A 17,008-nucleotide genomic window follows, 5' to 3' on the forward strand; every position below is an offset into this window, starting at 1 on the left:
TTCTAGTTGGATCCCAACCCCAGGTCCTTCGCATTCCTCGCACGCTCTCTCGAGACATGGAATGTAGTCTTTGAGTGCTTGCGTCTACCCACCCCCGATCAACGTTCAACGATCGAGGGGGGACCACTGAAATGAACCCGTAGCCTTTGTTCTCGAGTTCCCGTCTGAAATCTGGAGCCGAGCTGCCCTTTCTCGTGGCTTTGAATCAATTAAGGGTCTGCCCCCTCCAATTATCTGGTCTGGCTGGGCTGCGCTCTCTTTGTCCGCAAACGCTTCGTCTACCTGATTTTCCTTGGCCACGATTCTAGCCAGGGCAGACATCCGCCTCAATCAGATAGGCGAGCAACGATGACTGGGGATTAGACGTGTTTGTTGCCCCCTATCGCGCAGCATCGGTAAAGGATGTGACACTGATGGCTGTGCACCATCTGCCAACGAAAGATGAGAGACAGGAACGCCTTCTCTCGAGCTCTGGAACGCTGCAGGAACCCGTGAACCACTCATTCGATGAGGCCAAAGCCTGGAAGAGGCCAACGGGGAAGACTGGAGCAGATTGGGGCCATGGCGCCTGTGGACGCAGCCCTTGACAGACTAGGTTTGGCCGGGAGCTCTACGTAAGGCAGAAGGTGTTAGTAAGATGAGTAGGCGCCTCATCCTTGATACTTTAGTTGGGAGCTGGAACCTGGTGCTGTAAAGCAGATCCTGGAGTCCGTTAGGGTCAACAGGCAGACACCCACCCTTACATGGTACAGCGCAAGTAGTCGAACCCCACCCGCCACCACTTGTCTGCCTGGAGGGCGGGAGGAAGGATCGTGGGGTCCTAGGAGCACTTGCCTAAAATACAAAAGCTGGACGACAAGGGCAGTGACCGACTTCTTGTGTGAATCACGTTGTGTCGGTAGTGTTCCTAGAGTCCGAACTCGGGTTAAAAAGCAAACAAAGCCGCGTTTCTTGCTTTCTCCTTCCACTCCTTCGACCTGCCTTATTGCCACCTAGGTACATAAGCGCCTTCGCCCCCATAGTCCGTCAGCACTGCTACTTCAGCAACCGACCCCACCAACCAGTCCATCCGCCTTCAGCCCGCCCGCCCATCAATCCTCCCTCAACCAACCAACCAGTCATTCGGCTACCGCCCGCAAAACCACAACAGCCAACGACATTCAACTGACGCATCATCTATCCCCGACTTGAAGCCATTCCAATTTCACCTCTTGCAAACCCATCAGACATCAAAATGGCCGACTCCAGCGTTCCCCGCGTTTGGGTTCAATCCAACGACAACGCCACCATTGCGATCGACCGCCCCGTCGCCGAGCGTTCCATGCTCATTCGCAACTTGATCGAGGATATCGGTGACGAGGGTATCACCGCTGATACTCCCATTCCCATCCCCAACGTCAGTCTGCTCCCCCCTGTTGCCGTTTTGCCGCCGCTGACCGCCGTTCCAGGTCAACGAGGCTGTTCTTCGCAAGGTCATTGAGTGGTGCGAGCACCACCGCAACGATCCTCCCCAGACCCAGGACGACGATAACGACGCGCGCAAGAAGACCACGGAGATTGAGGAGTGGGACCAGAAGTTCATGCAGGTTGACCAGGAGATGCTCTTCGAGATCATTCTCGTACGTTATTGATCCCTTCCCCCCGCCTGCCTTGCCTCTGCTCGGGCTAACAATCACCCCCCCGCACCAGGCCTCCAACTACCTTGACATCAAGCCCCTTCTCGATGTCGGCTGCAAGACTGTCGCGAACATGATCAAGGGCAAGTCGCCCGAGGAGATCCGCAAGACGTTCAACATTACCAACGACTTCACGCCCGAGGAGGAGGAGCAGATCCGCCGTGAGAACGAGTGGGCCGAGGACCGCTAAAGCGTCGGCGCAGGGCTGCATGTGATGGACGAATACCTTCTCACCCTATGGGCTGACAGGGCAGGGTTATTATGCAGTACATGTCTTTGATGCATCATGGTGGCGTTGGGCTCGTTTGCTTTTTAACACCTTTTTGAGTTTTCACGAAGCAGGGTTGATTATTGATGGTCGGTGGCTCGGCTTTCCTGAACTAGGGTCTGGTTGTCCAGATGGACGCATGCCAACCTTCAGCACCACGGCGAGATGCTGATGGTTTATCAATCACAATCAATGACAGGTTATGGATTCATGTGATGCAGTGGATTTCGTGCTCCTTGTGAGACTCATAAGCAGGTTGGTAGCAGCGACACTGCGAACACTCGGCTCGGACATGTAGTCACGCCGAACGTCATGCGGTCGGCGCTGGCTGGACTAGTCTCCCAAGAGGTCGTATTCTGAGCCCATATTCATATGAAAGTAGACAACTCTGTCAACGAGAAACTCACGTACAGTGCATCCATTTCTTTGTTCTGTGGCACAACTTGCGACGCGGTATACAGAAGCCATCATATTTTTGCGCATCGTGTATGAGGCATCCATGTGTGATGGCAGATGGCTTGCGCACGCACATTGACCACACTGGCATGAAATCACGGCTTTACATCGCACAGAACATACATGCAGTGGCATCATGATTTTTGCATTCCTTTCCCTACGGTCGTGAGACGCAATACTAAGAGCCTAGCCAGGCCCCATCCGGGTACAACCCCTTTCCCCCCTTCCAGCCAGGAAGGGGGACAATTCCAAGTTTTTGAGAGCAAGGAACCTTGGTCGCCGGTCATCGATAACAAAAAACCATCGCTTTCCTTCCCGAAAAAAATCCCAAAGTAGAGGTTGTGCTGTGCCCCATTGCGGTTTGTTTCCCTTTCCCCGTTCGTGGATAGTAGACACTCGCCGAGCATGGTGTGTGCGTTGAAATTTGTCGAAGGAGCCGGGCGAAGCAGAACGAAGGAACAGGTTCAGTTGCGTGGAACAGGCGGGCGCGCGAGAGGGGATACCGCCCGCGAGTTGAGTGGATGTGGGACAGCCGTGGGAAGATCGTAGGGGAGTTGGGGCGTGGTGTTTAGATGCCGAGCTTGGTCTTGCGCCAGTGCCTTCGCTTGGCGTTGTAGCTGAGTGACTAGTTAGCGAACGTGGTCCTCGAAGTTTCGCGGTGCATGTTCTTCTCCCGTCTTTCCCCCTCAAGCGATCCTGGGGAAGAAGGAGAGAAATTGGTGATGGCGTACCGGATGGTGTTACCGGTCCTGAGACGAACCCATTGGGGAATGGGACGGTTCTGCTTCTGGGCCTTGGCCAGCTTGACCTTGGTGCGGAACGACTTGTGGCTCTGTGCGAAGGAAATATCGTCAGTTTACACATGTCCTGGTAATAGGGTTGGTTTGCGCCTCCATCAAGGAGAGGTTCGCCCTCCCGACGTCGTGGATGATTCCCGGCTCCTCCAGCAAATGCAAATCCAGTGTCGGGCAGGGTCCGTATCGCAGTGTTTGGGGCGAACGTACCGGCATCGTGACGGTATTTGGTGTCGATGTCGAGAAAGATGATTCGGGGGCGAGTTCGTTGAGGAGATTTCGGAAGTGGCAGCAAAATTGAATCACGACCTGAGAACGTGTGCAGGGCCGTGGGGCAGAGTACGTAAGCGAGCCCTGGGTCCTCCGTGTCCAGTCGTGCGTGGAGGATTTTGTGGCGCCTGGCTTCGCCTGCCTTATCGTTATCAGCACCAGTGGCCCGACTTGCCACTTACCCCTCTAGTTTCATGAGTGGAGCAGACCACCCTGAGGAGGACCAACTATCGGGGTCAGGCGATCAACGTTTGGCCTAGGCCCAAGGTGCTCCATGCTGCAGTGGTTAGAAATCCTGGAAAGGGGGACAACCCCGGATTAGACTGTTGACCGACGACTACACTGCCTTTCCACCCCTATCACGCGCGCAGCCCAGCGGACCTAATCAACGACTAGTGCGATTTGCTGCCCTCCTCTTTGTACGCGAAACGACGAACAGCCGGCTGATCGATCAAGGTCCAGAGACTCTCGAAACTCAAGGGAACAGAACACCTTTGCGGCAACGAACATTGGGAGGGCGCATTGTATTGTCGATCCCGATCTGCAACGAAGAGGACAGCGACAACTACGAACAGTCTACCAACTCCTCACCCCACGTCACAACCCCATACACAGTAGCCAAGATGGGCGCCAGCATGTCATGGCTGTCAGGCATGCTCTTCTCGAAGAAGGAGATCAGAATATTGATCCTGGGCTTGGTATGATGAGCTGCCCTCTGCAGTGCGGGCTCTGTGGCCGTCGGGGAACGAAGAAGCTGAGACCGTCAAACAGGATAACGCTGGCAAAACGACACTGCTGTACAGACTGAAGGTTCGTTGTGAGATCGCATGCCGGCGAGGGTTCCTTGGCTGACCAGTTCTAGGTTGGCGAGGTCGTCACCACCATTCCGACGATAGGCTTCAACGTCGAGTCCGTCACATACAAGAACCTAAATTTCAACGTCTGGGTACGTTACTTGCTGGAGCGGCTCAATGAGGGCGTGCGCTGACTTGTCTCTCGTACAGGATCTCGGCGGTCAAACATCCATCCGCCCATACTGGCGCTGCTACTACGCCAACACGGCAGCCGTCATCTTCGTCGTCGACTCGACCGATATCGAGCGTCTGCAGACCGCCGCCGACGAACTGGGCGCCATGCTTAACGAGGATGAGCTCAAGGACGCGGCGCTGCTCGTCTTCGCCAACAAGCAGGACCAGCCAGGAGCCAAGGGAGCGGGGGACATTTCCGAGGCGCTGCGCCTCGGCGAGCTGCGCGACCGCAACTGGACCATCATGGCGTGCTCTGCCGTTGACGGCAGCGGTGTCAACGAAGGCATGGATTGGCTTGTGGTAAGTGGCCTCAGCGGTGTGTGGCTTGAGCGCTGTACTGACTCGTAGCAGCAAACCGTCAACCAGGAAGCCTAAGCGGCCTGTCGATCTTGTACAACACCTTCCAGCAATCGATTACACCGCATATGAACAGCTGTCACGCTCAGCAGCCTTCCCAACGTTGGGTAGATCCGCGCATCTGGAAAGGAGGGGCAGCGAAGGACGGTACATGGTGCGAGAGCCACGAGTTTGCTCCATTCCATGAGCATCGGCGTTCGGGCGAGGGAGGCTTGTCGGTCACGTCTTTTTGGGCGTGGCCCTTTCACGCATACGCATGTGGCATGCGCATATGAGCGCGTTGGTCGCCGTCACGGAAACGACGCGTTGGATGGAGAGGGCTATAGACAGGTTGCATTCTCAGGCTGCCGCTACAGTCTATTGGGTTGCTGAGAGCAGTACAACTTTTTAATATCGAGACGGGGCAGTGGCCTCGTTCGTTCTGGTGAATCGCTTGCTTTTGACGTGATATTGCAGCACTTTGATATCGAATGCCAACATTCTTTTAGGGTATTATGAAGAAGCTATTACGAGGATGGGGTTTGAGGAAAGACGCAGAGAATTTGAGTCTCAACCGAGAAGGACAGCACCGAGCAAAACACCCATCAGCGTCGCACCAACCGACACTTCGACGCGACCACCAGCTCCCTCATCCGCCGACCCGGACTGCGAAGGAGACACTGAAGATAAAGCTGTTGTATCTTCGGCCAAGGAGCTCGCAGCGGACCCATGAGCGCTGGACGAATCCAGGGTCGTCACTGTCGATTGATACACACTATACGCCGGTGAAGCTGACGACTCAAGAGTCGGCACGGGATAGGCTAGGCCATCTGTCGAGGTCGTCTCCGCTGCGTCGAACATCGAAGTGAAAGCCACATCTAAACTTGAAGTGCCCGCGACGGGCTCCGAGGTCTGGCTCGCGTCCGCGGTTCCATATCCTCCTGGCATCGTCACATCTACGACGGTGGTAGGCTGTACAGGTCCCTCTTGACTGGTAAGGCTTCTCGACGATGATGGCGGCGACGGCGGGGCAAGCGGCGCGACACACTGAAGCGGCGCGGGCGCGCATTCGAGGCCGGCGGCACAGCTCCATGCGCCATCCTCGCAGCAGACGGCATCAGGAGCTGTGCAGGTGGCGCCGCAAGCGACGAAGGGCGGAGCGCAGAGGGGTATCCCGGTCTCAACAGGTCCGGCAGCGGGCGACGGCGGCCGACACTCGAGGCCGGGACCGCAAGTATAGTCGAGAGGGCAGGCGAAAGGGGTTGTGTAGGGGTCGACAGGCGAGCAGCAGATCTTGTCTGCAGGTATGCAGCCTTGGTCGCAGGGGTGATTCTGGCAGAGAGCGAGGACTGCTGGCAGGGCAGCCTGTAGGGATATGAAAAGTCTCATATTGGTTACGGAGCGGGTGCGTGAGAGTAGAAGAGTGGGTGATGGACAGTAGCAGGCCTACAGTCAAACGAGAACTTCAGACAGTCGGTCAAGAGGCCTCTCTCTTATGCGATGGCTGGGCCAGAAGTTTGCGTGCGGTACGGGTCGCTGCGGTGACTGATTCAGGGTTACTCAAGGGCAATCACGGTGACGGGAGGAGACTGTATTGGAAGATGCTGTGATGCCGTACCGAGTTGTTTAGCATGCTTCATTGGGAGTTCGAGGTACGGTTGGTAGTACGACAATGGAGAATCGTGCGAGTCACTATTCATTACGAGGTTTGTCTGTCACCCATCCCGAGGCTGTGACATACTGCCATCTATCCTGCTCGTGTTGATTTCTGCGGTATTGGTTGACTGTGTTGAAGATGTTCCCTGATCATTGAAGTAGGATATGCCAGTCTCTGGATTTAAGCCGCTCTGATCATTCTTGGAGCTACCTCATACTCATTCTTCTCGTTTCGTGTGTCATCGATTTCTTGGATACTAAGCTGTGAGAATAAATTTAACAGCTCCAGGAACTCAACTAGAATCTGGACGTGAGATAGCTCTGCAAACCACTCACTCCTGATCTACTGCTGCAAAATCGAGGCAGAGGTCTTCGTCTCTCTATCGACGCGCTACCCAGAGACGTCTAGATTACCGGGCCGGTGTGGAGCGGCAGCGGACAGCGGGATTCCGCGTGATAGGCCACAGACGGCAGCGGGCCTCTGTTTCTGGCATGTCGAGCCGAGTGCTATGATATCAGAGTACAGGGGTTCGACGTTTAGATTTCGTTGCCGTATAGCGAGCCTCCATTTGATCGCGAGTAACTGTTCAGAGTCTGAGGCTCTCGACCGCTCCAAGCGAGTATTACTTCGACTCACCTGTTGGCCAAAAGGCGACCTTCAAAGACCAATGGGCCGAGCCGGAGAGACACACATATCGCCCTCACCCTCACGCGCTCTTGGCCTCTGATCCCGAATCACACCGAGTCATGTCCGTGACGATGTGTCAAGGGCGACCACTCTCGTTGAGCGCCATCTCACCCACGCTTGCTTATTGCCGGCGACTGATTGGATCGAGATCCACCTGAGCTCTGTTCAAATCCCTGCTTCATGCCTGGTGTGCAGCTTTATCACCCACTTTGTCGTCGAGAATGGAACGTTCAGCAAGCAGGATAGAGGGCGAGTGGGACGCGCTGGGCTCCGAGCTTGATGGCAGAGCTCGGGGTTTGAAAAGCTGGCCTGCCATTTGTATATGTGATGGAGATCCTCCAGCCTTTGTGATTCACAAAGTTTTCTCTCAAGATATCTCTGTCGTTCCTCATATCGTTCCACTTGTGCTTCAATCTCCAAGTTGCCTGTATCCTCGATCCCATCCTCGCCTGAGACACCATCACGATGGCCGACGACAGCAGCAACAACAAGACGCCGCCAACCTCCCTCTATGACGAAAAGCCCGTCTACACGACATCCAATGGCGCTCCCGTCGCCAATCCGACGGCCTTCCAGCGTGTTGGCCAGATGGGTCCTCTCCTCCTCCAGGACTTCCACTTGATCGACCTCCTCGCTCACTTTGACCGCGAGCGCATCCCCGAGCGAGTCGTCCATGCCAAGGGCGCTGGCGCCTACGGCTTCTTTGAGGTGACGGACGACATCAGCGACATCTGCTCTGTTGATGCTTTCACCGGCGTCGGAAAGAAGACGCCTCTCGTCACCCGCTTCTCCACCGTCGGCGGCGAGAAGGGGTCGGCCGATACGGCGCGTGATCCCAGAGGGTTCGCCGTCAAGCTGTACACCCAGGAAGGCAACCTGGACCTCGTCATGAACAACACGCCCATCTTCTTCCTGCGTGATCCCACCAACTTTCCTCTCTTCATCCACACGCAGAAGCGCAACCCGCAGACGAACCTCAAGGATGCAACCATGGTGAGCAGGACACCCCTTGTCTCTTCGAGGCGCGCACAGCGCGGCACAAGAAGAAAAAGAAAATGACTAACAAGAAGGGGGACAGTTCTGGGACTACATCGCCAACCACCAAGAGTGCGTGCACCAGGTCATGCACCTCTTCTCCGACCGCGGCACGCCGTACTCGTACCGCCACATGAACGGCTACACAGGCCACACGCTCAAGTGGACCAAGCCCGACGGGTCCTTCGTCTACACGCAGCTGCACTTCAAGACGCGGCAGGGCAACAAGACGTTCACGGCGGCCGAGGCGGCGCGCATGGCGGCCGAGAACCCGGACTGGACGACGCAGGACCTCTTCGAGGCCATCGCGCGGCGCGACCCGCCGTCCTGGGACGTCTACGCGCAGACGCTGACGCCGGCGCAGGCGCAGGCGTTCCGCTGGAACGTCTTCGACCTGACCAAGGTGTGGCCGCAGGCCGAGGTGCCGCTGCGGCGCTTCGGCCGCATGACGCTCGACCGCAACCCGGCCAACTACTTCGCCGAGATTGAGCAGGCCGCCTTCTCGCCGTCGCACCTCGTGCCGGGCGTCGCGCCCTCGGCCGACCCCGTGCTGCAGGCCCGCCTCTTCAGCTACCCGGACACGCACCGCCACCGCCTCGGCGTCAACTACCAGCAGATCCCCGTCAACCGGCCGCTGCGCGCCTTCAACCCCTTCCAGCGCGACGGCGCCATGGCCGTCGACGGCAACTGCGGCGCCACCCCGGGCTACGAGGCCACGGCCCGCCCGCTGGCGTACAAGCCCGTGCGCGCCGTGTCGGGCCACGAACGGTGGGAGGGCGAGGCTGTCGAGGCTGTGTTCGCCGAGGTCGGGCCCGAGGACTACGTGCAGGCCGCCGGCCTCTGGGCCGTGCTGGGGCGGACGCAGGGCCAGCAGGAGAACTATGTCGGCAACGTGGCGGGGCATCTCGCTGGCGCCGAGGAGGGCACGAGGAGGCGGGTGTATGAGATGTTCGGCAAGGTGGATGGGGAGCTCGGCAGGCGGATCGAGGCGGCGACGGAGAAGTTGGCGACGCCTGTGGCCGAGGTCAAATCGAAGCTGTAGGCGGGTTAAAATTGACGTCCAATATATGGACATGCATCGTCCTTCGTGGACCTTACCTTGTAGTTTGTGGAAACATGGCATGTGAATACACGGGGCTATAAGTCTCACGGAAGCGAGGTCTGGATTATGGAGTGATATGGCTCGCGAATTTCAACTCCAGAGGAACAGCCACAAGACATCATCATTCAAAACGGACCGTATTTCATACGTCATGACTTTCAAGTTCATCTTCTCTCGTCATACCGATTGTCATATCATCGCGCTCAAACAACATGGCACCGCCCACCACAACCCAGGAAAAGCGCATCATCTGCATCCAGGGACAGCAGAGGACCCTCAGGCTAGACGTCTCACATGAGCCACATGCCCAAGCCAAGCCGACGCTCCAAACAGCCCAAACTGGAACTAACACAGGCAGTCGAGGCACTGGAAGCAGCAGAACCCAGCACACATGCCGCAACAAATAGCCTGAATGGTCAGCAGTCAGGCTTAATTAAGTAATAAAAAGACTTGACGAATCTCATAGCAGACGTCCAAACAGAGGACCGCGTCCCCGAAAACTCTTGCTAAAGGGTCGAAGAAGAGAAGAAGAAGAAGAAGAAGAAGAAGAAGAAGAAGAAGAAGAAGAAGAAGAAGAAAGGTAGAGATATGGCCTAGAGAGGCATGTCCGACTCACCGAACAGTCACCCTTCCTGCCGCCGCGTAGGGCGAGCGCCTGCTCCTCCGGCGAGGACATGTAGGACATGGGCGCGATGGGACGCTGGACTTTTCGTCAGCCTGCCCACCACAGAAGAACTTGGCAGCAGATGAGGCTCTGGGTGACGTACAGGTTGGGTGAGACGAGGCTGCGGCGAGAGCAGCGCCGGCTCTGGCGGTGCGAGGACGGGGTTCTTCTCGAAGGACATGGCGGCGGCGGCGGCGGCGTAATATGTTGTGGGAGAGTGTAGAGCGTGTTACTGATCGAAAGATACTCTACTGATGCATCTTTGGAGGATTTGCCAGACTCGGAATTAGGTTGAGCGCACCGCAGCATAGGGCATGTAGGGGCTATAAGTCTGTGTATCGCCGCTGGCGAGAGGCGCTGTGCGAATTCAGCGGATGATCGAAAACATGGCGCGTCGGTCAGGTATCCCAGGTAGTATGATGCTTCATGTCAGACATTGCAGGTAAGCAGAGGATAGCCACAGATGCGGCCGACAGATCCGTGGATGGCTGGGAGGGGTCTGTCGGGGCAGAAGCGGCAGGGTCAGGCGGTGTTGGTCTGACGTTGGGGGATGGATGCGCGGTCGTGATGGCCCCAACGTGATGGGTGCGAGTGATCACACGCCGTTTTCTGTCTCGGTTGGGCCGCACCAGATGTTGCTTCGAAGAGGGCGAATGGTTTGAGACGCATGGAAATGGATTTCTGCAGTCCCACTCCCTCCCCTGATGGTTCGCTCATGGCGGATGGGATTCGTGCTTTGGCTCGGTTTCGGTTTCGCCAGGGGACCTGGACCTAGGTACTGCTATGAGGCACGTCGCGATGCTTACGACGCATTGCGATGCTTCTGATGGCCATCGTCATGTAGGCCGCCACGCTCACGTATCCAGTTTCAGGAACAAAAGAGGCGCCGTGGGATTCATCAAGTCATTCGAAACGCAGCAGAATCGTCACCTCCTTCGCCCGCACCCTCCTACTTCATCCATCCGATGCGCTTCCACAGCCAGCTCATTCCCCCGAGCGCGGCCGTCACACCTGTAAACACAATCAGCGTCCCGTAGCCGCTGCCGTATCCGAACCCGGCATCGCCCATCCACGGCTTCCCCTCGATGAGCGCCTCGCTCAGCGGTCCGGACACCATATTGCCGACACCCCGGCCCGACGCGAGACAACCAAAGACCAGGATGGGATCCACGCCCCTGCCCTTGCCCCTCTCCCGCTCCACGATGCTCGTCATGACGCCGGGCCAGGCCGACGTGTAGCTGCCGGCAAACAGCCCGTACACGGCGCAGAAGACGTAGAGCACAGGCAGACTGGACGCGAACCCCCACAGCATCAGGCACCCGACGGCGGCGCCGATGGAGCTCACGAGGAGACAGTGGCCGACGGGCAGCCGATCCACCATGTGGCCCATGGCGACGCAGCCAAAGACGCTTGCCACGTTGACAAACAAGAGCGTCGAAGCGGCGGCGAAGGGTGCCGCGCCGAGAAACGTCTGCGCGTAGGACGGCAGGTAGACGGCTGGCAGGAAGTAGCCGAGGGCCTCGACAATGTTGGCAGCCTGGTGCAGCAGAAAGGGCCGGCTCAGCAGGAAGCGTACGTTGGCGTGGGGCCTGCGGAAGGCGGCGCTCGAGGAGCGGGCGCTGGTCGGCGGGATGCGCGGGCGGATGAAGAAGGCCAGCGGCGCGGCCAGCAGGAACAGCAGGCCGGCCCAGAGGCGGAGGGTCGTGCGATGGCCGAAGCGCGAGAGGAGCGTCTCCATGAGAAGCGGGAAGATGACGCCGGCGATGCCCGTACCGGACCACATGATGCCGTAGGCGAGCCCCTTGCGACGGACGAACCACTCATCCATGTAGACGATGCAGGGAATGTAGGCGAGGGCACCGCCAATGGCATAGAAGACGCCCTGGGTGGCGATGAGATGCGGCACAGTGGTGCTGAACGAGGACATGGCGAGGGCGAAACACGTCAAGAGGAGGCCGATGACGGGGGACCAGCGGGAGAAGCGAGGGACGACGCGGAGGATGGAGATGACGAGAGGTGCTGTAAAGTACATGATCCCCATGGCGCAGGTGCCGATGACGGCAATGTTGGGGGCCCCGGCAAAAGGGGCGTGCGTGGCATAGTAGCTGCGGAAGACGCCAAAGGAAAAGGGGAAGCCCCAGATGAGGGCCTCGACGAGGAAGCAGGCGGCGAGGAACAGGTACGCATGTTTGCCCCCGTCAGCAGGCGGCAGCGACGCAAACTCATCGGCGGGATCGTGTGTGTCGGTGACGGCGGGGAGGTCGGTCTCGCCGAGGGCGGCATCTGGTGTTGCGGCACCGAGTGGGGTTCCCGTCTCGGGTCCGTTGACGAAGTCGGCACGGTGGAGGGTTCGCAGCTCGAAGCTGGGCCGCACGAGGGTTTCCGACGTGGTCATGATGGCAAGATGGCGGTTGGTTGTGATCAAAAGAAGCGACAAGGCTGCAGCTGTAGAGCTCCGATCTGGATCTCGATGCCAGAGATGAAGTCGAGAAGCAGGCGGAAAGAGAGACTCTTAAAGCAGTTGCCCAAAGTGAGCGTGGACCAGAAGGAGGAAGGAAGCACCAGCGGGGGCCCACTAGCTGCGCCCTTGGTGTCAAGCCCCTCCGCCCAGCATGTCGTCGGGGGCTGTCGCCTCCAGTCTGACAGTACGGGTACCGAGCCCGCGTAGTGCTTACTTTCGACTCGCTGTGGCTGGAAACCCTCAAGCTTCACCGCTACTAGATGGCCTCAACGCAAACGCAAGACGCTTCTGTAGGCAATGAACAGTGGCATAACAGCATCGGAGGAACACTTTGCGTGCCACGTCCGATCTCGTTTGCGGCACGAACCCTCTGCCAGATGCGTTCGATCGACGACAGCATGGCCTGCCCAGCTCGTCTCAAGTCAGAAGATGATATGTCCTTCCATTCCTATCGAAGATTGTTGAAGCCAATAATACATCTCATATATGCAGCGAAGCGACCCTGTACTTTCAAAAATAAAAAGAATAAAAAATGCTCGTTGCAAAAGACCAAAAAAAAAAACGCCGCTGTCATGGCCATGTACCCAACCTTTACACCAATAACCCTTTTTATTTTGTGTTTCAGACCCCTCGGGTTTCCACCTGTACATCTTTCTTCCTACCCTTTTCCTGATCCATTGTCCATTTTTCAACTTATTTTTTCGGCCCAAGACGAGTTGAATCGAGCACACCGCTACTAAGGGTAGGACGTATCCCCCCGCGCGAGAAGCGGGCGCTGGTCCCACCGGTCCTGGTCGATGCTGTGCCCATCGGCCTCTTCCTCCTCCTCGTCGTCCTCGTCCTCGTACTCGTCGTCGTCCTTGCGGTACAGGAAGAACTGCACAAAGATGCCCATGTCGAGCAGCAGCGTCCCCATGCTGCCGGCGAGCCACGACAGGTTGACGAGGATGTACCGCGCGTACCCGCGGTCCGGCGCGCAGCCGTGGCGGCCGCAGTGCGGGTCGTACGCAAAGATGGACAGCACGTACGTCAGGTTGCCGAGGCACGCGAAGAGGAAGAAGAGCATGCTGACGCCCTCGGTCGACTTGCGGCGGTAGTTGAGCAGGATCTGCGGCAGCCGCGAGCCGAGGTACAGCACGGCGCAGAGCCAGCCAAAGACCTGGCCCCAGACGTTGAAGCCGAGCGGCTGGTCGGCGCTGTGGTCACCGTCGTGGCCGTCGTGGCCGGCGGCGTGCTTGGGCGAGTAGCGCCGGCTGAGGAACCAGCCGAAGACGCCGGCGGCGCAGACCTTGAGGATGGCGACGGCGTTCCAGAGGACCGTCTGCAGACGCGTCGGCTGCGCCGGCGTCGCGGGCGGCGGACCGTCGTGCAGCGGCACGGCTGGCGAGAGGTTCGACCAATCGGAGCCGCGGCGCTCGCGGTGGGCGGCGGCGTGGTCGAGGAGCGTGGTGCGCTCGTTGAGTATGTCGCGTTCGCCGTCGGGGACGCGCGCGGGTCTTGGCTTCGGTGCCGGCGGCACGACCTCGTCCTTCCAGGTGAAGCCGCGGTAGTAGAAGCACTGGGCGAGGAGTACGATATCGGCAATGGTGTAGTAGATGGCGAGAATGATCTGACATGTCAGCTTGGACGGCCACAACCCGTTTTTGGGGTAGCGGGCTGAGAGAAAAACGCACCATGGTCGGAAGAACGCCCTGCAGGACGGCGCCCAGAATGTTAAAGACATCGCCGGCAAGCCAGACAATGATGAACTGCAGAGACAGTCCGTCTGCGCTGCTGCGGCGAAAGTTCTCGAGGATCTGGGGCGAAAAGACGACGACCCAGCAGGCAATGGAGATGGAGCCACAGATGCCCGAGATGGCCTCGACGTCGAGGTGCAACGGCGCCGTGGGAGGGGCCATGGAGAACATGTCGACAGCCGGCTGGCCGCGGTCGTAGCGCACAGCTCGAGGAGGGCGGCAGTGGTGACGATGCGTTCGTCAGAGGGTGCACCCGAGGGAGGTGGGGAGGGGACGAGCAGTCTGGTGCTTGAGGGCGAATGGTTCCTGGGGTCCGCCTAGATGTAACAAAGAACCCCGACAAGACGAAGATGGGAGAAAGAAAAGAACAAGCGAAGGGAAGAATGGCGTCGGCCGTGACTCAATTGACCTCTGACCGGAACTGGGTCGCGTGCCGAGCAAAGTGGTCAGGCAGGAGCAGACTTTTTTTCCTCGTCGTCCAAGTCGCCTGTGCTCGCTGCTTCCAGTGGAGGTTCTAAGGCCTGGAGGGTCTAAAGCCTGCCTCCTTGTCGTTCAGCTCCTCTCGGGTCTCCATCCGGTGGCCGTGCTCCCTCCCCTCGGAGCGAGCTGCAAAACTCGATAGGCTCGTCATTACACGCTCCACGTGCCCCCCTGTAAGGTCCTGCAAGGGTAGAGTTTTTAGCGAACGAAAGCGACGTCACAGGGCGATCTGGAATGCGGGGAGGCCGAGGCCAGGGTCCCCGCCAACCCTAACCCTGAGCCAGCTCGCTCGACAGCTGCGAGAGCTCTCGCCGACCCATCGATGGAAGCAGAAGTGGAAGGTGGGGTTCTTATCATGATGCCTGCTTCAACGTCGAATCATGAGGATGTCTACATGGTGAGCTGCGATTCAATCAAGTCCATATCAGTGGGATTCCCATTGATCAGAGACCCTCGAGAATGGCCCATCGCCGAAACGCCAAATCATCACGCAGTCAACGCTCCGCACCGGAGCTCTCTGCTAGCGCTGTCAAATGGTGATGCAACATTTGCTGTCGCCGCCCCACGATGGTTTTCCGAGTCGGCACTGGATTATTAAGCACTCACCTCTCATTCGAACAACTCACAACCACCGCCGCCCATCACGACATTCCGCCTTCCGTGACATATCCTCCATAAACCCTCCCCTCCCGTGCCCTTCTTCTCCTCTCACAAGCGTCCAACAGCAAGCACTACGACCATTGCGTCCCCAATCCTGCTCACTGCCCTGCGCACCAGGGCACCGTGGAACCGCTGCCTCCATCGTTCTTTCGCCTCCGGCTTTACCGCTCCCGCCAAAACATACCTCGGCATGGCTCCTCACGCCGCCCCTCAGCTTCTCCCGCCGCTGGATGACCCTCAGTCGTCGCTGTCGAAGAAGTTTGGCCGTGAGACCATCAATTACTTTGCTGGGAACCCCGTCAACCGCCTGTCATGGCTGCGCACCGATTTCGGGTTTCTCAGGACGGCCTTTCAGCTCGAGGGTACTCGCTTCCTCGCCTTGAAGAATCTCACACCCCTGGTCGATGACCCGAACACGCTGTCTCCTCTGACGTACAAGGACCTCGCCCCGGTCACCGGCGAGGACCCCTTTGGACCCTCGGAGGACGATCTCATCAAGAATTTTGACTCCAACGAGAACCGTCCCGTCGTCCTGTTCCTCGGTCTCCTCGATGACGGCAGCGTCCCGTTCGAGTACAAGGGTCACAAGGGCCGCCCCTACTTCGCCGTCGACGTGACACCCCACGGCACCTACGCTGCCGCTGCTCAGACCTTCATCGACGAGCAGCAGGCTCGTGGCAGAAAATTCCTCGAGGCGAGGATACACCTCTCCCTCGATGCCCGATCAGGTACGTTTTTCTTTTGTGTGTGTCTGGTACACGTTGCTAGCAAAACAGCCCGGCCTGACCAGAAACCCCCCCCCCTCTAGCTGCCCTCTACGCCCAGGCGCGCTCCACCATTGACTGGAACGCCCGCAATCAGTTCTGCGGCGGCTGCGGCGCGCGCACCCTCTCAGGCCACGCCGGCTTCAAGCGCATCTGCCCGCCGACGGACCGCGCCACCGCCGCCTCCGGCACCCCGCGCGCCGACTGCCCCACCCGCACCGGCATATCGAACCTCAGCTTCCCGCGTACGGACCCCACCATGATCGCCGCCGTCATCTCGGCCGACGGCAAGCGCCTGCTCCTCGGCCGCCAGAAGCGCTACCCGCCCCACATGTACAGCACCCTCGCCGGCTTCCTCGAGCCCGGCGAGTCCATCGAGGACGCCGTGCGCCGCGAGGTCTTCGAGGAGAGCGGCGTCCGCGTCGGCCGCGTCGCCATCCACTCGAGCCAGCCCTGGCCCTACCCGGCCAGCCTCATGATCGGCGCCGTCGCCCAGGCCCTGCCCGACGGCGAGGCCATCGACCTCGGCAACGACCCCGAGCTCGAGGCCGCCAACTGGTACCCCGTCGACGAAGTCCGTCTGGCGCTGCAGTCGGGCGTCGGCGGGCTCGGCGAGCCCGCGCCCGAGGGGTACGTCGAGGGCACCCTGCGTCTGCCGCCGCACACGGCCATTGCCAACAGGCTGCTGACGGCGGTCGTCGACGGCTTCGCGACGGCGACGGATGCGTCGAAGATTTAGGGGGACACTCTCTCAACGAATAGACTCTGGTCTTGAAGCGAAACCACTCCTGCGATCTCTGTAGACTCTGTCCGTTTAATAGAAATAGACATTTTGAATGCCATGGTAAAGCAATGGACGATTCCGTCAGTTGACGCAGGAGTGCATATCAGTGTGTTCGAGGGCTTGAGCGTGGTCTTGGGCTTCGGCTTGATG

General features: G+C 58.7%; 9 protein-coding genes across 9 annotated transcripts; 4 read left to right on the forward strand and 5 right to left on the reverse strand.

The window, feature by feature from the left end:
* Nucleotides 1-1,234: 1,234 nt before the first annotated feature.
* Nucleotides 1,235-1,866, forward strand: SCON3 (E3 ubiquitin ligase complex SCF subunit scon-3; the record flags this gene model as incomplete). Its single annotated transcript, XM_028641413.1, has 3 exons — nt 1,235-1,396; nt 1,449-1,619; nt 1,690-1,866. 3 exons carry the CDS (start codon nt 1,235-1,237, stop codon nt 1,864-1,866), a joined length of 510 nt encoding a protein of 169 aa, XP_028494512.1.
* Nucleotides 1,867-2,968: 1,102 nt separating this feature from the next.
* On the reverse strand, nt 2,969-3,410 carry RPL39 (60S ribosomal protein L39; the record flags this gene model as incomplete). Its single annotated transcript, XM_028641414.1, has 3 exons — nt 2,969-3,017; nt 3,132-3,232; nt 3,405-3,410. 3 exons carry the CDS (start codon nt 3,408-3,410, stop codon nt 2,969-2,971), a joined length of 156 nt encoding a protein of 51 aa, XP_028494513.1.
* Nucleotides 3,411-4,087: 677 nt separating this feature from the next.
* Nucleotides 4,088-4,867, forward strand: ARL1 (Arf GTPase arl1; the record flags this gene model as incomplete). Its single annotated transcript, XM_028641415.1, has 5 exons — nt 4,088-4,162; nt 4,236-4,274; nt 4,327-4,410; nt 4,469-4,792; nt 4,844-4,867. The coding sequence occupies 5 exons, from the start codon at nt 4,088-4,090 to the stop codon at nt 4,865-4,867; spliced, it is 546 nt and encodes a 181-aa protein (XP_028494514.1).
* A 531-nt stretch (nt 4,868-5,398) lies between these two features.
* On the reverse strand, nt 5,399-6,217 carry D7B24_007306 (uncharacterized protein; the record flags this gene model as incomplete). Its single annotated transcript, XM_028641416.1, has 1 exon — nt 5,399-6,217. One exon carries the CDS (start codon nt 6,215-6,217, stop codon nt 5,399-5,401), a length of 819 nt encoding a protein of 272 aa, XP_028494515.1.
* A 1,420-nt stretch (nt 6,218-7,637) lies between these two features.
* Nucleotides 7,638-9,249, forward strand: CTA1 (peroxisomal catalase A; the record flags this gene model as incomplete). Its single annotated transcript, XM_028641417.1, has 2 exons — nt 7,638-8,165; nt 8,251-9,249. The coding sequence occupies 2 exons, from the start codon at nt 7,638-7,640 to the stop codon at nt 9,247-9,249; spliced, it is 1,527 nt and encodes a 508-aa protein (XP_028494516.1).
* A 566-nt stretch (nt 9,250-9,815) lies between these two features.
* D7B24_007308 (uncharacterized protein) lies at nt 9,816-10,154 on the reverse strand (the record flags this gene model as incomplete). The annotated part of the gene is made up of 3 exons (XM_028641418.1): nt 9,816-9,902; nt 9,926-10,009; nt 10,077-10,154. The coding sequence occupies 3 exons, from the start codon at nt 10,152-10,154 to the stop codon at nt 9,816-9,818; spliced, it is 249 nt and encodes an 82-aa protein (XP_028494517.1).
* Nucleotides 10,155-10,922: 768 nt separating this feature from the next.
* Nucleotides 10,923-12,368, reverse strand: D7B24_007309 (uncharacterized protein; the record flags this gene model as incomplete). The annotated part of the gene is made up of 1 exon (XM_028641419.1): nt 10,923-12,368. One exon carries the CDS (start codon nt 12,366-12,368, stop codon nt 10,923-10,925), a length of 1,446 nt encoding a protein of 481 aa, XP_028494518.1.
* Nucleotides 12,369-13,170: 802 nt separating this feature from the next.
* D7B24_007310 (uncharacterized protein) lies at nt 13,171-14,341 on the reverse strand (the record flags this gene model as incomplete). The annotated part of the gene is made up of 2 exons (XM_028641420.1): nt 13,171-14,043; nt 14,108-14,341. The coding sequence occupies 2 exons, from the start codon at nt 14,339-14,341 to the stop codon at nt 13,171-13,173; spliced, it is 1,107 nt and encodes a 368-aa protein (XP_028494519.1).
* A 1,159-nt stretch (nt 14,342-15,500) lies between these two features.
* On the forward strand, nt 15,501-16,813 carry NPY1 (NADH pyrophosphatase; the record flags this gene model as incomplete). The annotated part of the gene is made up of 2 exons (XM_028641421.1): nt 15,501-16,038; nt 16,119-16,813. 2 exons carry the CDS (start codon nt 15,501-15,503, stop codon nt 16,811-16,813), a joined length of 1,233 nt encoding a protein of 410 aa, XP_028494520.1.
* Between the last annotated feature and the right edge of the window lie 195 nt (nt 16,814-17,008).

This window comes from Verticillium nonalfalfae, assembly GCF_003724135.2.
Source record: "Verticillium nonalfalfae strain VnAa140/NRRL 66861 chromosome Unknown scaffold_58, whole genome shotgun sequence".
NCBI classification, from domain to species: Eukaryota; Fungi; Ascomycota; class Sordariomycetes; order Glomerellales; family Plectosphaerellaceae; genus Verticillium; species Verticillium nonalfalfae.